Source organism: Melospiza georgiana, chromosome 3, assembly GCF_028018845.1.
Source record: "Melospiza georgiana isolate bMelGeo1 chromosome 3, bMelGeo1.pri, whole genome shotgun sequence".
Lineage (NCBI taxonomy): Eukaryota > Metazoa > Chordata > Aves > Passeriformes > Passerellidae > Melospiza > Melospiza georgiana.
The window spans coordinates 62,941,974-62,956,606 of NC_080432.1; the positions used below are offsets into that span (position 1 = coordinate 62,941,974).

The following is a 14,633-nucleotide window of genomic DNA, read 5'->3' on the forward strand; positions in this document are numbered from 1 at the left end:
GCAACTCTGAATCCATTTACTAAAAACTAATTTGACTTTTGTCTTACCTCTCCACATGATTATAAATATTCTGACTACATTGTTAGTCATACAGAAATGCAAAATCAAAGATTGTATTCCTGAGTTCTGCTAATGAGATATTAATTCTGAGCAGCAGCAAAAAGACCATTATAATTCTTCTTCCTGCACTTTTAAACAGCACAGTTGAGACTTGAGCAACAAAATAATTTTTCAAACAAAGTAAAGCCATAAGAAAATTTTTCCCTAGGATGAAGCACTTTTTGCTTTAGAATTTAATCACTAGAAGACTTTAAATGGTATGAACAAAAATTCTTAATCATCATCATAGAATGGTTGGAGTTAGGGAGAGACTTTAAAGCTCCAACCCTCCTGACATGGGCAAGGATATCTCCCACTGGACTAAGTTGCTCAGGGCTTTATCTGAGCTGGCCCTGTCAGTCACTCTTCCCTTATCTGCCACTGCTGTAACCCTGTCACAGAAGGCCACCAAATTTGTTAGGTGTGATTTGCCCTTAGTGTTGCCACGTCCACTGTCACCAATCATCTCATTATTTTCCATGTGCCTTAACACAGTTTTAAAGAACACCTATTCCATGATCAAAATCAGCAGAGAGGTGAAACCTTCATCAAGTTCCCTGAGTCTTCCTTATTCCCTTTTTAAAAAGAGGGGGTTTATTTCCCTTTTCCAGTCAGTGGGAACCCATGGATGCAACTCTTCAGGCCCCATGGACATGTGCATGTTCAGGTTCCTCAGATGGCCTCAAACCTGATCTTCTACAGAGGGTGGTTTTTGTTTCTCCCAATCCCTGCCCTTGCCTCCTGTGGCTTGGGTGGTGTGGCTGGAGCAATTGTTGAAGACTCAGCGTTCTAATGTCCTGGACACCCAGGCCTCCTGTTTCTTCCTGGAGAAGGTCCACATGTTCCCTAGCCCTTCTGTTATCACCATGTACTTACAGAAGCTTTTCATGATGCCCTTGACATCCCTGGCAAGATTCAATTCTGTTAGGTACTTTTGCTTTCCTAACCTGATCCCTGGCTGCTCAGACAATATCCAATTTCTCTATATTCCTCCCAGGCAACGTGTCTTTGCTTGCACCCTTTGTAGGCTTCCTTTTTATGTCTGAGTTTTCCAGGAGATGCTTTTTCCTTCAAGCAGCTGTCGTGGCTTTTTCTCCTGGCTTCCTCTTTGTTGGAATGGAGAACGTGTCTCTGTAGTCTAACATTTCCTGACAAGTATATTACTCAATAGATTTTATTCAACATATAGCAAAATTGAAGACTCACGGTTTTTTGCAGGAAATATTTTAATTTCCAGCCCTGCCTGACTCAGAACTTAAATATTTTTTACAAATCCAAAAGGTGGTAATTCTCACTTATAAAATAATACAAATTAACTTCAGAGATTGTTTTCTTTCTATAGACTTCTTTCAAAGTGTGAAAAGATCGTGTTACAACTAACCCTAAATGAATTAATAAAATTTTTTTTACTTTGCTATTAAAAGAATAATACTTGAAATTCTTTCTGGAAGCCTCTAAACATTTAGATGAAAGACTAACAGCCTTCTAACAATCTCTTTTTGTGGTATCCTTTGCATACTGAACCAGCAACCTTTTCTGTTAAAAATTCTTTTAAAATGTGTATTGGAGAAGAAAAATCTGATTTTTTTTTTCTTTGAAGGAGTTACTGCTGTATTCAGGCTATCTTTCTATTAATCACAGTTGTTACAAGAAAATTTCTTCTAACATACACAAAACTTGCAACTATTTTGGGTCAACAGATTGTTATATGCAATAAGGCCATACTTTCTGGGAAATCATAACATATATTGAAGTTCAATTGGGAATAACAATATAGAGGATGGAAGGATTCCCCTTTCCATAATCTAAGTTCTAGTACCTTTAAGAGATTATGAGAATGGAGAAATTATTAAACCACATATCCATTTGACCAGCCAATCTATAAATGAGTTCCAAAAGATCAAAAAGTGCTAATTCTTAAACATCAAAGAAAAAAATAAGTCAGAACAGAATAACCAAAAAGACAGACCCATGAAGAAGAAACTGAGCTAAGCTTGACAGTTTAATACAATCAGTTTCCCTTGGAAACTCTTTAGATTTCATACCACTTTTATCACAATATTTGTGGAAATCTGTGTATATAAAATAGCATAAGACTATGAAGACCGGTAGACTTTTTGTACACAAATACTAAGGACATGAAGTGGCTGGTCCTTACATGGAAAACTTAATACAGGAGAGAGGGTTACACATACAGAGACATTCAGCATTAAAAAGAAATTAATGAAGAGATTATTCCACATGATTTATTCTAATGTTGAAGCTTCAAAATATTTGGTGCAAAAAGAAGAAAGAAAAATGTCTTTATCAACAATTCAGGCCCAGAATTTTAAAGGACTGCACAAATAATGAATTTCAATAGGTCTTTTATGAGGACATGCCAGAGTATGTCTAGGTAGATAGGGCTCATGACCAGGTGTTTGAAGTAATATTCTGCACTTCAGTGGGTTTTTTGTTTAGTTTTATTTTGTTTCAAAGAAAAAACACTAGTACCCAACCCAGCAAACATCTAAATTCTCAATTGTGATCACAATCTACTCCACAACTTGGAAACATTTAATTACAAAGAAAGGGAACACTGCTATATACCGCAGACAGGTAATTTATTGGCAGCTTTGTAGAAGAGGCACTCTTTGATCTGCAAATTGATTGAACACATTAATGATGAAATCATGTAATGCCCCAAATTTGGAATTAGCCAGAGTTACTATACCTGCTGTCTCTCTCTGGGATTTCTTTAATTGCAATTCTGACTTGATTGCTCAGATCTCGTCCTGCATACACAATGCCGTACGTCCCTTTTCCCAGAATGACTCGCTCACCATTCTCATCATACTCATAATCATACTGCAGAGCAAACAACAACAACATGAAATGGAGCAGAAGGATAACACTTATTCCATCTGACCCTGTGATCATAACTGAGGCATCCAAGATGCCAGTAGCTTTCTGCAGAACACAGAGGACGAAGTGAAAAATAACACTTCAAGATGACAACTGGGATGCCGTGCAGACACACCGATGATTCCCCAGTGGCTTCTGAGGTAGCCTTCTCAGGGAAGAGCTGAGCTGGGCTGTGCCCAGTCGGTGCAGTTCCAAATCGTGTCTCAGAGAGCAGCTCTGCCAGCAGGAGCTGCACAACAGCACTCACTCTGCTGCACAACAGAGGGCACTCACTCTGCGCCAGACGGAGCGCCTGGCTGCTGCTCGGGCTCAGGGAGCAAGGCAGGACACGCTTCATTCCTCCCAGGGGCTCCCCTGACCTCCCCACGGCTTCCGAAACCAGCACAGCCTCAATTCTGACACTGCCAGGTCTGCCAGCAGACTGTGCCAATGGAGGTTAGTCAGCACTGCAGCGCATTAAGCGTGGTTTCAGCTGAGTTTGAATTTCAAACAGTCGAAGGCCAGCCCCAAAACATTTGTTAGAGAGATTACCAATGGGTCCCCTTGAGTAACACTGACACTGAATTTCACAAGCTCACTCCTGGGCTAAACCCAGTAGCTTAGGCCTAGTTAAAGTATTTTATTTTTTATTTTCTTCCATATAAAGACAGCTATCTTTTTTAATAAAAGAAAGAATTCGCTACTTCTTTTAATAGTTTGTTTAAACAATGAATTATTCTCATGGTAATCATGCCTCTTAATTCAAACTTTGCTATCATTATTAAATTACATTTTTATTCAACAGAGTAAAGAGACCATTAGCACATTGCTATTTTTCCTGCAAAAATACTTACCACTGTAATGAAGTCACCCACTGCTTTTCTTTTTGCTAAAATAAACAAACAGGCACCCTAAGGTTCTCCACAGAGGCTCTTTTTCTCTGCCACAAGTCACCCCAGTGGTTTCCCTGTGCTCAATCTCTGATTTCAGAGAGAGAATGTTATAAAATGTGTTATAAAATTCTAACATCAAAACGGGGACAGAGAGCTGTCTGTATTCATCACATAGCACTGACTCTCTCAGTTAGTTATGGATGTCTCTAGAGCTTCAAAACATCAGAATTTCATGTGATAGGACAGGGGCTTAGGTATGCTCCCTGCCACCTCAAAGAAGGCTTAATCACCTTAAGAACTGCATTGCACCCAATAGTCCAGTACCCCCTCTCCAACTATGTGTGTGTCCAGATAAAACTCCAGGTGAGAACACAGTGTAAAAAGTAACTTCACTAATTAACTTCATTAATCCCTAGAAAAGGAATGAATAATTTACTTCAGAGAAGCGCTAGACTAGAAGCCCATAATTTTGTATGTTGAGAGAAAAAAAAGTACAAATACCTCTAGAGAGTCTCCATCACATTCCCCTTCCTCTGTAGTCTTCCCCATTTCTTCAGTGATACTGTTCACCATGTCAAAAAATCTGTACCAAAAATAAAAAGGAGAGGAAAAAAGCAAACACACACTTGAGACAGTAACTTGAGACAGTATAGGAACAAAGTGAAGGGATCTTGAAGGGATCAAGAGAGGAATTAAGTACAGTAATTATTATTTTATATGACTACATATTATGTAATAACAATGTATATATAAGTACAATTTATACAGCCAGTATAAATTCAGTATTCAAGTTTGCATTTCTTGCAGAAGAAAAATTTTGTTTACATGATTATTAAGCCATCAAAATCTGAAGTTTTTCCACTCCTTTTGCATGTGCAAAAAAATCCATGATATCTGAAATTACCAGTGGAATTAGTATTTCAAAATCCACAGCTCAGTTGAAATGCTCATCCTCTACCACATTTCTTTATGTCCATTGAAAGCACTGAAGCATCATGAGAAGTGCTGGGAAGTTTTGCTATTTGGAAGAGCTTTTGTAGTGTAGGAATGCTAGCTTCAAGTTTTTCCTTGAATGGAAAGGATTTCATAACTTTACATTTAAAAAAATACTATTATAATTTCTACCCTTTTGAAAGAAGGCAAGTACAAAAACCATGTCATGCTAAGGTATTGCTTACTTATCTCTTCAGAAGAGCTCAGATGTGAAGGGGAATGAACATGGTAAACTATATGAACTGGAATGGGTGAAGGACAAGCTAGAGATTGGGCTTTGAGGTGGATCCAGTCATTTAATAGAGAGCTCTGCAGTGCTTTTAGGCAAATTTGCAGCCATTTTAGCACAAAAAGATGTGAAATTTCTATTGGGAATGCTTCCAGGATCAATTCAACACCACAGCCTCAAGCTTGTGGAGCAGAAACACAGCTTAGAGAAACTGAGACACCCCTAATTTTGTGCAACAAAGCTTCGCCAAGTTTCCTGCAGGGACAGAAGAACAATCTTATTTATGTAAACATATGCTAATATAAATTAAATCAAGTATGTTGGTTTTAATTGTAAATAAAGCCGTATTTACAGTTACAGAGAAACTTGACCAGACTTTGTTGTTACTCCAAATGTTCCCACTTCAATAAGTCCTTCTAAAGTTTAGGATGCTTTGTTTAAGTGGGGGCACACATTTTTAGTAAAATGTAATATTGTAAGTTTCACAAAACTAATCCCAGAAAGGTGTGTGTAAAAAATAATTAGATTTATAATCGTAGTTGCTTCTAATGTTTGCCTGAGCTTGCTCTTTGACCCTTCACACATCAGATCTCCAGTGTATTAAGGTACACAGGGTGCTGTGCATTAAGCTTTAACACAAAACACACTGATCACTGAGGACGCTCAGATCAACTTTCCCATAGTTCTGAAACAGTCAGTCCCCATTGTGCATGCAGGGATCTATCCCATCACAGGCCATGGCTTTTTGAAATAACACTGTGACCCACCTTCTACAATGAAGTTCTGTGCAGAAATAGATTTGAAAGTCATCCGAATTGTGCAGCACATACAAGAAACAGCATCGTTCTTCAAACTTTGAAATGCTGAAAGAACAGCCAAGAAAGTTATTGAAAGATGCATTTAGACTTCTACCAGCTTTGTCAAACCATACAGATCAATCCATTTAACATGCGAAAACACAAGATTAAATCTGAGAATCCACAGCTTTTCCTTATTATAAAATCACTCTTTTGTATCCTCCAAAGTTCACATTCTGATGTTTGCTATCATTCAGCTTGCCCCGCTAGTCTACACATTGCCCAACAAATAGTAGGAGCAAAGAAATTCATAGGAAGATTTCTATTGACCTATGACATTTTTGTCTTCAGTACATTTAGGTAAGGGTCTGCCACCAGAGTGAAACATTCTTTAAGGATCATATTAGAAAGTTAGACTTTGAACTGAAGAGTTCTTTGTGCTTTAGACATCAGCCACAGCTCAATTTTGAACACAAAATTTTCTACTCAGCTCCTTGTTAATTGGAACCTTGATAGTAAGTAGGAAAAGTGTTTTTAAATTAAGTCAGCATCTAAATATGAGATGAATTACTTTATTACACTTGCCTGCTCACGTCTTCCTTCAGTTTTGGTTTTATCTGCTATAACTGCAGAGCAAAGATAAAAGAGGAGGCATTTATGCCATTTTCTTATGGGTGCATGAATGTCTCAGTGCAAAAACAGAAGAGGTGCAAACTCTTGTACAGTTGCCAGTTTTCCACCCCAAGTAGGCGGCAGTTCGTGCAAAGATATTCATTCACCAGAACTGTTTTATATGCATGTCATTACTCTGCTCCTTATAGAAAATATTAAATGTAATTTGAAATAGCTCTTTCTTTAACTTTGTTACACATTGAGTGCCAGCTGTCAAGCTGATGCAGTATAATTGATTCTCACTATATTGGAAAAGGATGAAGGGAAATGGCTAGAGGTGTTACAAGGGAAAATAATGCAGTATTTGAGAAACCAAGACAAATTAAGTCTCCTTATTAAGCTTATTAATATACTGGAAAAAATCCATAGTCCTAGTGAAATCAATCTATTTTAGATGGATCAAGACAGTCATCGTGTTACTACTTAATTTGTAGCACAATAAAGTAGAATTATGTATTATGTTGTACCAAAGGATTGATGATTTGATTAATGTAACTGGGTGAATTTTTTTAAGTATCAGGATATACTTGGAATTTTGAGCCTTTAATAGGTGTTTAAGATTGTCTGATACTTGCTCTCCTTCATGGTTGCTCTATTGTAAAACCCTCTAAGTTTTGATGAACAAATGACTCTAGACAATCTGGGGTGTCTGCCCTTCATAAAGCTACTTATGAAAAGAGTGAGCTTCATTGTAAGAATATTTGTCTCTGGGTGTGGTGACTCATTTATTTTTACATTAGGAAAATTCATAAATGCTAACTAGTGCACACATTTAGGGAGACAGTCACCATCCTGAGCTTATAAACTAACTTTTAATTCAAGCTTTTCAAGCATAAAAGTAAACTCTCTAGAATTGGAGTAACTGGTATTAATAGAATTACTCATTCAATTTCCATGTGCAGTGAAACATTTGACTGACTAAATTGTTAGCTGAAACCTGACATGCCCAGAAACCACTGACAAACACAGCAGTGAATAAAAGGGTAAGAATGTGAAGTGTACACATAGGCCAGGGAAATTCATAAATATTTAAGACCTTTAAGTGAGGGTTTACATTGCTTATATGTTGCTTCCCTCCCTGGGGAAAAAAAAAAAAAAAAAAAAAAAAAAAAAAAAAAAAAAAAGCTAAACTAGAAAAAGGAAGACTAAAAAAATCACCTGAATGATAAAAAGACACAGGATAATTTGTTCAGAAAATGCCTCACTCTGACAGTGTCCAAGCAGATGTAGTATCCACTGACATCTGCGACAGCAGAACTGGGGCTGAATTTGCTAAACTCCACAAACACATGGGGAAGCAAGAGCAGCATGGCCTTGTGCCCAGCTCATGTGCATCCAGAACTCCCCTTAGTCGATAAGAAATACTGCAAATGCTGTAACTACTGATTGCTAGTACTTCCAGAAGAAGCAGCAGATTCAACAGGTGAACACTGGCAGGAATCACAGAAAAGAAGGTGTGTGGAACTTCAGTGTGTTTTCGAGAAGTCTAGCAGTACTGGCACCTCTTGTTGTAATTAAGTAGTCTGATGAGATTCAAAGCTCCAAGAGCTTGGGATGGAAAACAAATATCCTTGTCTCAAGCTTGTCTAAGTTCTTGAGCTACAAAAGAAACAGGATGCAGACCTCTGAAGCACACTCCCACAGAAACAACACGAGTAGTGGTTATTTCATAATCCAGAACTTCTCCTGAACAGTGAGTAAAAGCCAACTTGTAGTCTAGCAAACTTCAGACAGCCACTTAGTCTTCTATTGGAAAAATAAATTTCCTACCTTCTTGCTCATATGCTGCCAGCTCTGCAGAAGAATAGGAACTTTGCTTGATAACCTAAGATGCAAAGTACCTTGAAGAAACAGCCATGTTCCAAAAGCTCTGATAAATCCTTTAAAGAATAACAGCAGTTTCTGGGCTGATTCAGTAAGAAACACTCGTATTAAAGAGGTCAAGAGGGCATATGGCAGAATCAGAGGTATTTACATTGGCACACAAACCGCTAATCGATGAGTTTCTTACTCCAAAGCCAACTCCTATGACTTCCCGCATACAGAGTGTGCTTTAGTACTGTTCTGCTCAGGGAGTTCTACATACATTCCAAGTTGTTTTGCAGCTCTTGAGAGCTGACCCCTACTACTTGTGAAACAAAATGCTGATTATGCTGGCTGTTACACGGCATGCAGAAGAAGTGACCCTCTGTCACTGCAGTGAAGTATTTACCAAAAACGTGAGCCATTTCAAAGCCAGGTGTCTCTTCAGACCCGCTGTTTCCTTGTGGAGTACCATAAATATTTATGGAGGCCTTTGTCATAAAAGCCTCCAAGATCATGTACAAAGGCCTGCTTTGTACATTAAGGCTGCATTTCTAAAGCTGACTCTTACTAGTCTAGAAGGGCTGAGAATCCTTATAAAGCTGGGAACTGCCTCTTCCTAGACCGCTTTAAGTCTAGGAGCCTCAAAATAGCCAAAAATAGTCTTGATACAAAAATAGATTAGAAGCAGGCCTAGTTCTGCAGACTCACCCACTCCAAACAATACTTGCCTTCATAAAAGTAGGAAAAAAGCCCCGTAGAACACTGAAAAATTAAGTGATCAGAAACTTGCATATATTTAAAAGAAGAAGAAAAAACCTCATTCAGCTTCATGCTTGCATAAGATAAATATTTCCCCCTGCAGCTCCTCATGGAAGGAGCCAGAGAGTTCTCTAAGAATTCACAGTGACTCTTGGCTCATTGTAAAGTCATCTGAGTTGTTTTGGACATCTGTTCAGATGAACAGATTGGAAAATCAATTGAAAAATTAAATTATAATTCACAGTTTAAATAACCAAAGCAGGAGGTTGCACTAGAAACTGTACTGACCACAGCATGGCTTAATAAAGGGAAGGAAAAACCAAAATGACACTAAATAAATAAATAATTTCTTTCTTTCCCTCTTTTTCTTTAGAAGCACACAAAAACATACTGTAGCCAAAACCCAAACCAGACTGAACTAAGCATATTGTTGCAATTTTTCCTTAAAATAAGCTGAATCCCACAGGATTGAATTTTCGTGCCTACTGATAGTTTGGTGTTTTTAAGTTACTTTTTGGAAGGAAAAAGAATCATCCATCTGTGCAAAAACGTCCTGCAGACATAGCAACAACTCTGTGTATGGAACAGTTATTATTAGAACAGAGCAATGACTATTTTAAAAATGTAAGTTTTCTGGACCTTTTTTATCCAATTACACTAAAAGGAAAGTGGAAAGTTGCAGGATAACAAATATAGATAAATCCTAGGGAACAGAAAAAAACAGACTGAGGTGAAGAATAGATTGCAAGAGGTTACAGCAGTGATAAAATATCACTGCCACTCCAAGGTCCACAGCAGCAGCATAATACAAAATTCATTCAATTACTCCTTTTATTTCAAAACAAAAAAAGGAAACAACTTACCTTACCCCCCTAATAGAAGCAGCGCAGAAGTTCCACTCATGGATGCCTTTCTGTAACACACAGTAAAAAATAACTAAACAAACAAAATATTCCTCCTTTATATGAAGAGCCAGTAGAAATATCTTCTAGAATGAAACTCATGAGATGGAAAGGGAAACACTGAAATGACAATAGTCTATTTGTTCATTATCTGTTAACATCTATTTTTCAAGGCATTTTTTTCCACCTGTAATAGAAGTTTGATAGAGAAGGAATTTGGGTTATTTCTTCACTGTTTATGCTGCAAGCATAATTTACTATTTTAGAAAACATACAAAAGAGCAGACCAGAAGAGATGCCAGTATACTCTTGTTTGGATACTGAACTTGGGATCACAAGATACTCAGGAAAGGAGGGGGAAAATATTCCACCTCTGACAATAATGAGAGTTTGCTCTGCACACTCAATCCTTTAGTGTAGGGGAAGGCCAGGTGGAGAGAGCTACAAGTAGAAAGCCTAATGCAGGAGAGCAAAGTAGGAAACTCTTGAAAAGTAGAAAGAATTGCTCAAATATGAAGGAAAAGTGTCCAAGGAAACAGAAAGGAGACTATTTCACTAGGAATCCAGAAGAAAGCAATAAAAATGCACCAAAATTCCTAAGAGCTGCTGGAGTGAAAACATGGCTGGAAGAAAGAAGCCACCTTATGAAAACACAAAGGGCCAGGTCTCATTTATTTTCAGATCTTTCAGATTTACAGCTGTCACATTCAGCAGAATTGAGTTCTCTGTAGACAGTTATATTGCTCTATGTTTATGTTCTATTAAAACTTTTCTGAAGCAAATAGAAGCCTTTTGTATCTTCTAAAGAAAACATTCTCCTTTCAGGAAAAGTTGGAATTACACCACCTCACAGCCCTGGCAACATTGGGATCCCATCACAATGAGCCCCATATTTGAAGAACCTTTCCTTTCTGAAGCTGAAATTCATTTGTCATTTTAGTGATCTGAGCAAGGCCATACTTGCTATACTTTGCATAATCAAATATATTCCAAAAGACTGAAAAAAGTGTAGCATGTAAAATGAATAGAGAAAGATACAAAAGTCAGAACAGATACACCAGTGAAATAGTTGCACGATGTGCAGAAAATGACAGTGGAAATTACTCTCCCAGCTATAACAGCTTTCTATGATGATTCCTACATCAATTTTTTCCCCCCTCTGTAATTCTTTCCTTCCTGCTCAAATCACATTAAATGCTGTGATGCTAATATGGAATGCCTAACACAATGGACCAAAAATACAAGCAAACATCTTTCTTGATGCACAAGTTCCATAACTATGATAAGTGTAAAGTAAAAAGCAGTAATTTCCATATCTCTTCAATGTTAAATGGGGTAAGGTTTTCTTTCAGGGGGTAAAGGAACAGAAGAGTAGTCCAATATTAGGAAAAGCTGGATTTGCATCTTAAAGTGGAAGTACTAACTGATGCTAGTTATGGCACGTTTGTGAAATGTTGCCTGGTTCTCTCACATGAAAGAAGATCAACTCAATCCCTATGCTAACAAGGAGGGGTTTCTGAATATCCTTTTACAACTCCCTTCATATACAAAATCTGCTAGTTTCCAATTTACCATGCTTACAAACTCTCTTCAGACCTTAACTATTGGTATTTGTCCAATTCCCACTATTGGGAATAATATAAAATCTAAGTAAGTTAAAATATACGTCCTCCTGAGTGGCAGAAATGCTCAAGAAACATAACAAGAAGCATTAGAATTGGTCTTTTACCTGTCATCTACGTGAAATTAATCTCTTAAATCTTAATTATCACACAAAGTTCTCAAGCAATGAAAGTTATGTCCCTTCATGATCATGCCAAGGTTTGAATACATTGGAGTAAATATACGAGGCGTGCTATCCAAATTCAGCATCTGTTCTTTGGTTAGGCAAAAAAATCATCAACTACCCAAAACAAAACTCAAAATGGATTCAGAAGCCAAAGCAAAACAGAGACAGGCTGTTCTATTTCAAACTTACAAACAGCACTGCTGCATTCCTCTAACCCCATGCGGGCAGGGCTGCTAAAATTAGGGAATTGCAAGGTGAAGGTAATGTGCCTTCTACAAAATAAAATGCTGTCTGATTTTTCTTGGCAGTTGTTTATCTAAAACTCAGTATTATTAAAAACATAAATATTAAAATACATAGCAAAAAAGCAATAGAAAAGAAAGAGGCTGCATTATTTATCCTGGTATTGACTGTCATTTGTCTATTTAATACAAAAGTGCCAGCTGCAGACTCCACTGAGTTTCAGTTTGGATGTGAAATGGAAACTCAGCTTCTTTGTGCATGAAAGGAAGTTCATACACTTTGTAACTCACAGATCTTATTCTTGGAGCACTGACTAAACTCTGGAAAACAAGTAGAACCATTAATTTATGGGCCAAAATTAACTGAAATCTGAAGCAGGAATTGCTAAAGCTCTGACAGACCTATGGTTGCTAGATTGAACTTGGATAGATGAAGACATTTCCAAGCCCAGCTGTCTAACACACCCTTTCAGTAGAGATAGGTGCTTGCTTTTTAATCAACCCCAAAAATGCTTATTTTCAGGCTACTAATGGCCAAAGTATGAGTCTTCCTCTGTGCAGTAGACAGACAGATAACACATCCTTTTCCTTCACAAAATATCTTAGCAAAGACAAATATTATACTGGTTATATTCAGCTGAAAAGGAAGTTGGTGTCTCCAAATTCTTCTAGTCCCTTTTCTCCCTGTGAGGTTTCTGATGGATTCTAAGGACTCTGACAGATTGCAACAGACCATAATTGTACAGCTGAAGGTGCAACTATCAAATTGCCCATTGCATTCTTTCGATGGGTATGATGGCTCACAGGGTACAGACTATCAGTCAGACTCCTGGCTACTCAATAAGCTCACCACAGTAAGGATCCTGGCCAGAGCAAAAGTACAAGGAGTTCACTTAATATCTAACGTCAATGATTAAGACTAGGCCAGAAAAATAGGAAAATACTATTCTGCAGAAAATACACATGCCTTACATCAGGAAGGAGAGGGGGGAAATGGAAAGAAATGTTTAACATGCTACCTATCTTCAGAACACCAAACAGGCACAGACTAATACATTCAAATCCTTTTCCCAGCCAGAGGGTAACTGGGCAGCCAAATGACACAGCTATGAAAAAATATCATTGCTGAATGTATCAGGCAAAATATCCCAGTAGCTAAAGGATAAATGAATGCACATTTTGGAATATGAGTGCACATGCTCAAGGAAGGTTAACTCTAAGTAGAACATGGAAAGTCATGGCAATGAGGTGTCCTGTGTGGCCAGTACGCCAAGCCTACTTGTTTTGCCTAAAAAGAAAACTACACAAAATCTCCACAGTAATAGACACTAGGATTCTCCTTTAAAATTCTGTCAGGTAAACCTCAGAGAGAGAAAGGAAACCGCTTAATATAAAGACTTTGTTAGCAAAAGAACAAATGTGTATGAAATGTCAACAAATTCAGACTGAAAACTAGAAGACTTAAGGTCTTTTCACTTCACCAGCAATATTCCACTCTTTGTTCTTCTACAGTTGCAGTGGAGTTATCAAACCACTTTTCAGCATGATTGGTGAACTGTGAAACCTATACTAATATTCAGAAAGAGCTTGACCACTTTATAGGAAACATTGTATGGGGAGAGTATCTGCAACAGAAGTGGACAGACCTCAACAGTCCAGAAAATTTCTTCTAGTCCTATGTTCCTTCTTACACTACAGTTAAACCACTTAACAGAATGAAAAGTATTGTTAGGAGGTGAACCAAATATAGACAAAAAAGTCCACAAAAGAATACAAAAAAAAGCATGTTCAAGTAGTCTCTAAATAGAATAAATTCTGAATACATAAATACTTTCCAAACAGGTATTTTAGAATAGCAATATTAAGTCTGTAGTTCTGAGAAATAATTACTTACTGTATGGTAAATTTTTATTTTGCCCAAGAACCGCATACATTTATTTTGTAATTATTCTCAGAAAGCTGAGTCTACTTCAAAAAACATCAGTCAGTATAAACCACAAATAAATAGAAATTTATTGGTCTAGGCAAACATTTCAGTTTGTTCTCTAAATATGCTGTTTCAGCTGCCATTTACATTTTCTCACGAACTCACAACAAAAAATCTAAGCAGTAGAGTGTCACTGTATTTTGTGTTCAAAAACTTTTACTAGCAGGAAAGCAGGAAACACTTGCTAGTGTTAGGTTAACAATTAGACCTGGTGATCTTGAAGGTCTTTTCCAACCAAAATGATTCTATAGTTATCTGAAAAAAAGGTCTTCATTGTCCTATCCTGCAGGCAAACAAAATGCTGCCATGGAAGAATGAACAGTGCTGGTTACAAATCACAGCATCCCCAGTGTTCTGCCTCCAGCTGACTGAGTGTCTGTTCACTCCTCGTATACTCCTTCATTTTCCCTTGCTGACTTCCTTCTCTAAGGTTCTATGACATCCTCTCTGTCATCCCTCTTGCCAACATTTTGCTTCCTAAACATCCCAGAATATAATAACCATGCTAGGTTTTCCCCACTACTTCCATCTCCAGATTTTCTAAGCTCCTTTCCAAATATCTCTGGTTATCTCGCACCTTGA

The 14,633-nt window shown here is 37.6% G+C and overlaps 1 protein-coding gene across 1 annotated transcript in view; it reads right to left on the minus strand.

Annotated features, from left to right (window-relative positions):
• The window catches only part of MAP3K5 (mitogen-activated protein kinase kinase kinase 5), a 98,054-nt gene that overhangs the window by 22,303 nt on the left and 61,118 nt on the right, over positions 1 to 14,633 (minus strand). Inside the window, exons 12-15 of the mRNA XM_058020791.1 lie at positions 9,995 to 10,044; positions 5,865 to 5,960; positions 4,377 to 4,458; positions 2,813 to 2,946 (exon numbers count right to left, since the gene is read on the minus strand). Coding sequence (XP_057876774.1) covers positions 2,813 to 2,946; positions 4,377 to 4,458; positions 5,865 to 5,960; positions 9,995 to 10,044 — 362 coding nt within the window. The remainder of the gene's footprint in view (positions 1 to 2,812; positions 2,947 to 4,376; positions 4,459 to 5,864; positions 5,961 to 9,994; positions 10,045 to 14,633) is intronic.